Source organism: Nymphalis io, chromosome 3 (assembly GCF_905147045.1).
Source record: "Nymphalis io chromosome 3, ilAglIoxx1.1, whole genome shotgun sequence".
Classification (NCBI taxonomy): Eukaryota; Metazoa; Arthropoda; class Insecta; order Lepidoptera; family Nymphalidae; genus Nymphalis; species Nymphalis io.
In genome coordinates this window covers 5079679-5087747 of record NC_065890.1, presented here as the reverse complement: position 1 = coordinate 5087747, position 8069 = coordinate 5079679, and the positions used below count along the sequence as shown (strand labels likewise).

At 37.7% G+C, this 8069-nt stretch overlaps 1 protein-coding gene across 1 annotated transcript; it reads right to left on the bottom strand.

Moving 5' to 3' along the window:
• Positions 1-4070: 4070 nt before the first annotated feature.
• LOC126781383 (uncharacterized) lies at positions 4071-6887 on the bottom strand. Its single transcript, XM_050506341.1, has 2 exons — positions 6390-6887; positions 4071-5854 (listed from the first exon to the last, which is right to left on the bottom strand). Exons 1-2 carry the CDS (start codon positions 6503-6505, stop codon positions 4966-4968), a joined length of 1005 nt encoding a protein of 334 aa, XP_050362298.1. The 5' UTR covers positions 6506-6887; the 3' UTR covers positions 4071-4965.
• Positions 6888-8069: the final 1182 nt, after the last annotated feature.

Below are 8069 nucleotides of genomic sequence, written 5' to 3'. Positions count from 1 at the left end.
GTATATAATAATATAATGTATTATTTTGTGAATAAATAATTACAAAAATTACTGCTATCTTGTTTAATAATAAAAGTATAACATCATAAAGATTAAGAATTTGTGATTTAATTATTAATAAGCTTGCCATACCCGCTCCTAATACTTGAAGAGATAATTGCTTTAGAAAAGTTACGTAAAAGTCCTTTAAAAGTATAAATATATATATAGATATATTATATATATAATATATCTATTATATATATAATATATCTATTAAGCTTATTCATTAGGACCATTCCTATGAGCTCAAACACTATACCTACGAGAGGTAAGTCGGTGAGGAGGTATTGGTTCCAGATAATACTGCATCTTCAAGTCAGGAATTTACAGTTTTTTAATCCAGTAGATGGTTCTCTCATCCCTTCAACAACTATAAATGAACTGATGATATGCAAACAGCTAAACCGGTTCTTTTTAATCATAGCAAAGAACATTCTCTAATCTGGGTGAGGTTCAAGCAAAAAACTAAATTAAAATCGATTCATCCGTTTAGGGAGCCATCATGCCACAGATGCCTTATTGCGTCTGTAGTATTAGAACTGGATGGAAGTCTTTAAGCAGCATATGCTGAATCGTTAAAATCATAAATCTATCTTCTAATTCTATAAAACAGTGTAGTCCGTACCGTTTTGATTGTCATTAATTAGTTAAAGTGAACAAAATGCACTTTGAGTGTTTTGGAGTTTCTTTAACAGCCTGTTTTCACAAAATTGATAGTGTTGCCTCTATTCTTTCACTGTTCATCTGACTATGTTATGCGGACGATCTTGAAATATGCACTTCAAAAGCTGTAAATGATTTTTTTTGGTATCTTTCAACCAGATAAAATAGCATGAGTCTACTAGAGCATAGTAATTAATTTACTTTGGATCATACTCATTTCTGGGCGCCTCTTATTGTTTGTTAACATTAATCGTAAACCTTTATTCTGTTTAGTCTCTTAAGTGTTTATAAAACTTCCTTTTCTTTAATACACAAATCTGTCTTTCTTGACATTTTTCAGAAAATCATTTCCAAGCTTGAAAGCCTTTTGCATACTGCATACACTATGTTTTATTGTGTATGGCATATTGATTATCCTAGTTGGTCTAGTGGATTGATGTAAGGCCGCAGACCCGGAGGTCCTGGGTTCAATTACCAGGTCGGGCCAATAAAAAGTTATTGGGTTTTTCTGTCAGAAAATTCTCAGTAGCCCAGCTCTGGAAGTTGGAAGTTTGTAAACTCCCGTGTCTCGGAAATCACGTAAAGCCGTTGGTTCTGCGCTTCAACTCTTTCCGGTCGTTTCGGATTGCCGTCCCATCGGATTATGAGAGTTAGGAAATAGAGAGTGCATCTGTGTTTGCGCACACACATGTGCACTATAATATCTCCTGCTTAGTTGGCTAATCTCTCTTGAGATTGGCCGCCGTGGCTGAAATCCGTCTGGAGGACATTATTATTATTATGCCTTAAATCATAGCTGTAAGAAATATTATACATCACTTACATAGGGCGATGATGACCATTTACCATTATGGCACATTTGTTAGACTGCTTTCCTAATTTAAATTTAAAAATGTTTCAAAAAAACATGTCTTCCATAAATTACGTTGTGAACATTTTGATGACTGTATCATTAAAATGTACCTAATACTATAATCTAGAAAAATCTTGTATCAAAAATCAAGTATTCACAGCAAATAATTATTAAAATTACGATCTTTCCCTTAGCATAGTAAATAACGATTGAACATTAAAAAATATATTAAAACGAGAAAGGTGTCTTTGACATTTCTTAACAGGATACGAACACTTGATAGAAACAACAGCAATTTAATATGATCACGACTTCTTTGACCTCGCCAAATATTTCTGTTAAACCAGCAGCAAATGAAATGTGGTTTCGGATTTATTGATTTCATGCAAGAGCAACAGGATGTGACTAGAGAAACATTAAGATACAGTATTAGCTATTGTATTAAACACTTTATAATAATCATCTTAAGGTAAATTTACAGAAGAAAACTTACAAAATAAAAGACAAGATGATGTCATGTCGGTAGGTATTATATTTTTCTGTATTAGGTATATGCCCAATTAATAATTAAAAGTAGTAATCGTCTATGGAATTATCTTAATATATATGATAAGATTAGAGGTGAGTATATGCGAACAGCTGAACAGGTTTTCTTTAATCATAACTAGGAACATTCTCAAACGTCACCTTTCAAAAAAAAAAAAGGTTTTTATTGTATAGTATGCCATAAGGATACTGATTATATTAATAAATAAAAATACACGTAGGAAACGCCGCACGCAGCAAAAATTTGTCATTTCTGTAGTTCAAATTAAATAAATGATTTTGAAACTATATATTATTTTAATATATATAAATTATTATTAAACTATGCAGGTGATTGGTTAATATGATATATGTACTTATTTATGTACTCATGTTTATGAAACAGCCTTGTATAGTCGCATTTTAAAACGGGTAATAAGGGTAGCTAGATAGATACATTGAATTTAATATAGAAACATTTTTTGCACTTGCTTAGTACCTACTTATTGATTGTCAAAAGCAATTAATAATCTTTAAAAATAGCTTGTATAATATTAATTATTATATGTTATTCCATTTACGCACTCTAATAGAAATACAAAATATATAAACAATATATACAGCAATAAAAAAGAATAAAGTTAATTCGTTCTCTAATTTAACATACTTAGAGTAAAATAAAGACGTCTCAGTAGACGTATTTCATGTTGCGATATAATACAGTATCGATTGATCAAATTAGGAGTCGACAAGGCTTACCGTGATAATGAGCCACGTGACAATGGTTGCATATAGGCCGCGTGTAAGGCCTTTTGGTAATGTACGTGTGCGCTTGTGTGCGTAAAGGTACATTTACGAATATAACTATATCAGCCGTTCATATGGCGCATCCGATCAAAAGACCCTGGTTATTAATAAACGATGTTTTACTGAGGTCTCGGCAGTTTGCATTAATAAACGTAGGAATTGGATCAGTGGCCTCTATATATAAAACGCTATTTAAGCCATTATTATGGCATATTGATACGTTTATGAATTAAAGGTCTTCTGCTCATATGCCAGTAATTTAAATGGACGTAAAGTCACGATAACGGGTCGATTGAATGACCTTTAATATTATACCTGCTTTATTTTAGCTATCGCCCGAAGCTTTTTTTACGCAATACTCCATTCCCTAGCCGTGCTTAAAGATAGCAACAATTACTAATTATTTTTGCGTTGGACATCGTGGAACAAAAAGTTAGAGGTCGTTCACTTAGTAACATACTTATCTACATATACGTACGAATTACTTGATTAAACAATTACCTTGATAAAATATTAGCGTTTCAAATGTGTCCAGATATTTTTGACTAATATTAGTTTTGTAAAATATATAGGAATTTGAATATAACAATTTGCAGCGACCTTTGCTAAACCGCAAATTTAGCGTTGTGGCAAAGAGTAATGTCATCTTAGTGAGTGAATGATTTGAACAAGTCAGTGCTATCAGTCAGGTGCGAGATGCTCGGGCAAGCGGTCTAAGGTCGGCCCAATCATTACAACCTCAATGTCCCAAAACAATCGCATCGTGGGTCGTCAATTAGTTTCTTCTAGTTCGTGTTTTAAAAATATTTAAAGTTACGAATAAGACTCCGCAACGCGTGATTACTTTCAATGATGAGGTACTTGCGAATAATTATACTTAACATAATATATGGTTAGAAATGATAATATGTTATGATGAATACGTAGGTACTCGTCGGTACTTACATCCTGCATATATATTTTTTGAAGTTGCAGTTAAATATTGTTATAATAAAAATGTCAACTTATAAGCTTTATTTTATTTTATTTTTGTGTTTTGACGAATGAGTTTCATTTTACATTATCAATCAATCAACAGCCAATCGTTGTCCACTGGTGAACATAGGCCTCTCCCAAGGTGCGCCAAAGCTCCCTGTCCTCCGCCTTCCGCATCCAGTTGGTGCCCGCCACCTTCTTAGCGTTCCTGCACACGATGCCGTCACCGCGCCGTCGCCGCGCCGACGCCGCGCAATTACACTGTAGATACGAGTCGCGCGAAGCCCGCCACCGCGTCGCCGCCGCGCCGCCACCGCGCGCGTTCCCCTCCCTCCTTGTTTGTTTGATTCATTCCATTACCGGCCGCGTACGAACGTGCACGTGCGTGAACTTGTTAATTAATTACCATGGATAGTTTTGATTACGAAACGTTTATAAGTTTAGTGGAGGACAGAGAAGTGTTATGGGACAAAACTTTGGAAATATATAAAGACAAGCGTAAAAGTTTAAAAGCTTGGTTTGAGATCTGCCATATAATGAATGAGAACTTTGCAGACCTACCCGATACGGAGAAAAATAAATACGGTAAGTATCTTTTTACAAAATTTTATTTATTCTTGTTAATGTATTTCTATCTAGTGGGGCTAAACGAAAAAATATATAAGTAGCTGACTTAAAGGAAGTTTGGGGCAAGACACGATCAGTATGTTTTTTATTTAAATCGTAATGCAACAGTGTATTATATAGTGTGTGGATAGTATATCTCGTAAGCAATTTCGTGTGGTAGGTACCTACATTAAACAAGCAATCACTTGCTACTAGTAGTTAGTGATGGGACTCGAGCCGTGTTTCACTCGAGTTACTCGAGTAGTTTTGTTTTTACTCCCACTCGAGTCATATTTTTGATGACTCGGATTACGAGTGACTCGAATGATTCACTCGAAAAAAAAACACTCGAGTCTCATCTTTACTCGAGTGACACTCGAGTAAATCGGTTTTCACTGGCGAGTGACTCGAGTGAAAAAAAGTCACTCGAGTCCCATCACTACTAGTAGTAGCTTGAGTATTCCCGCTAGATAGAAACACGTTTCGCATACATATTAACAATAATTATTTTGCCATGGTACACTGCCATATTCAGAATTAAAATACTCCTTATATTTGTCACGTATTTCATTAGCTGTTGTAGGAACCATTTCTGTTGAATCAAATGGCAAAAACTCCTCTAATTCACACCCGCTTAGAGATTCTTGGACCCCTTTTACGCCCTCCTCTTTGTGTATAAAATTTTGCAGTAAACAACAAGCTTTCACAACATCAACAGCCAAATCCAATGACACATTTAAAGGTCGATGAAAAATTCGCCACTTATTGGCCAGTATCCCAAAGGTGCATTCTACATATCGTCTCGCTCTTGTTAACCGATAATTAAAAACGGTTTTTTCTGCATCAAGCATTTGACTATTATATGGGCGCAGTAAATTCTGATGTAATGCAAATGCTTCATCACCTACGAATACATATGGCAAGGCAATGTTGGTATTAGGTAAGGAAGTAGGTCCTGGCAAGTTCAAAGTATTGTTAATCATGTTGTGCCAGAAAGCTGTGTCTTTAAAAACACCTGAATCACAATCCTTTCCATAAGCACCGACACTGATATAAATAAAGTTGTAGTCACTATCGGCGACTGCCATTAATACAATCGAGAAGTAATGTTTGTAGTTCAAAAACATCGATCCACTTTTATTTGGTTTTATTACTCTGATGTGCTTTCCATCTACAGCACCGACACAATGAGGGAAATTAGCAGACACTTCAAATTTATTTGCTATTTCTAGCCAATCGTTTATACATGGCATTTTCATATATTTTGGGTAAAGTTCAGACCATATTAGAGAACACACTTCTCGTATGATTACGCTTAAAGTTGATTTTCCCATTCTAAAACGATATTCAAGATCGGCTAATGAAGTTCCGGTTGCTAAATACCTGCAATTGAAAAAAACATTACAATAATAAAATGGATTATTAATATTAATTATTTCAGGTAAACTAATATCTCAGAAATGGAAGAATATAAGGGATGTCAACAAAAGAAAGAAAAACGAAGAATTAAATCCTGTAGATAAGAAAATGATTAAGTTTATGGAAACGTTAGAAAAAGATGACGATAGTAGAATGATGTCTTTTTTTAAAGGTATAGCTCCTACCGTGGAACGCTTCAAAGACGAAGATATTGTTGAATTCCAGTACCAAGTATTGAATATTATAAGAAATATCCAATATAAAAATAGTTATAGCGCTCCACATCACGCACAGCAGGCGCAATGGACACCCCGGCACACTACGGTTACAATACTACTGCTGGACCCAGTACGAGAGTTCAATCACAGGCTTCGAATTATAGCATTGAAAACGATTCATTACAAAGCATTCCAAGTCCATCTACTTCAAGCTTGATTGATTTTGATTTTTCTACATTACATCAGAATAATTAAATATATATTATATTTATTTTATTTACCTCAATGTAACAACCAATCTCTCCTTAGCAGATATACTTGCTCGCATATTTGTATTTGTGTGTTGCAGCTTATTCTTTAATAAATCTAATAATTTATCAAATGTCTTGTAATTCATTCGAAAATAATCACAAAACTTGGCCTCGTCTTTTCGGAGATCTTCGTAAAGTGTATGAAATTCACCAAATCCCGTGCCGACAGCATAGGATGAACCCACAACTTTCTAACTCGACGTTCTTTTTGCCATTTTCTATACATATAGTAGGCAAGCACAAATTTCTTTTTTTTCATTATATAAGACATGTTTGCGTCACGTGCGATCTCGCGGCGTGCACGTTCGTACGCGGCCGGTAATGGAATGAATCAAACAGCAGGGAAGGAGGCGAACGCGCGCGGTGGCGGCGCGGGAGCGGCGCGGTGGCGGGCTTCGCGCGACTCGTATCTACAGAGTAATTGCGCGGCGTCGGCGTGGCGACGGCGCGGTGACGGCATCGTGTGCAGGAACGCTTAAGGTCGTCGGTCCACCTGGCTGGAGGGCGCCGTACGCTGCGCTTGCCGATTCGCGGTCTCCACTCTAGGACTCGTCTGCTCCAACGGCCATCGGTCCTACGACATACGTGACCAGCCCACTGCCACTTCAGCCTGCTTATTTTGCAAGCTATGTCGGTGACTCCGGTTCTTTTCCGGATAATCTTATTTCTGATCTTATCCTTCAAAGATACTCCGAGCATAGCTCGCTCCATAGAACGCTGAGCGACTTTGAATTTGTGGACTAGTCCTGCAGTTAGTGTCCACGTTTCGGCACCGTATGTCATGGCAGGTAAGACGCATTGGTTGAAGACTTTCGTCTTCAAACATTGCGGTATAGACGACTTGAGGACTTGACGAAGGTTGCCAAATGCTGTCCATCCCAAGCGAATTCTTCGATCGGCTTCCTTCTCGAAGTTGTTCCTACCGACTTGTATTATCTGTCCTAGGTAGGTATATTCACTAACAACTTCGAGAGGTTTCCCCTCGACGTATATCGGTCCCAGCACGACATGCCTATTGAACATGACCTTGGTCTTGTCCAAGTTCATACCGAGACCGACACACCGGGAAGACTCGCCTAGGCTACGCAGCATTTCGGTGAGTTGTTCCAGCGACTCGGCTATGATGACGATATCGTCGGCAAATCGAAGGTGTGAGATGTACTCGCCGTTTACATTGACTCCATACCCAGTCCAATCCAGCGTCTTGAAAACGTCTTCCAACGCGTTGGTGAACAGTTTCGGGGATATTACATCCCCCTGTCTCACCCCTCTGCGCAGTTGGATCGCCTTCGTCTTACAGTCCTGGATGTGGACAGTCATTGTAGCGGCGTTGTACAGACATCTCAGTACCTCGATATATCTCCAATCGATATGACATCTCTGCAATGAGTCGAGCACTACCCAGGTTTCGATGGAGTCGAAGGCTTTCTCGTAGTCCACAAATGCCATACACAGCGGCGATTGTACTCTTCGGTCTTCTGCACAATCTGCCGAACAGTATGGATGTGGTCCACGGTGCTGTAGCCTAATCGAAAACCGGCTTGCTCTGGGGGCTGGAACTCGTCAATTCGTGTGGCGAGACGGTTCGTGACGACTCTTGAGAACAGCTTATACACGTGACTCAGGAGGGAGATTGGTCTGTAGTTTTTC

Excerpts from the sequence above, each read along its gene's own strand:
- LOC126781383 (XM_050506341.1), bottom strand. The coding sequence starts at position 6,505 with ATGAATTACAAGACATTTGATAAATTATTAGATTTATTAAAGAATAAG. Across the intron at positions 5,855-6,389 it reads AGATTGGTTGTTACATTGAG|GTATTTAGCAACCGGAACTT; the intron begins GTAAATAAAATA and ends TTTCAATTGCAG.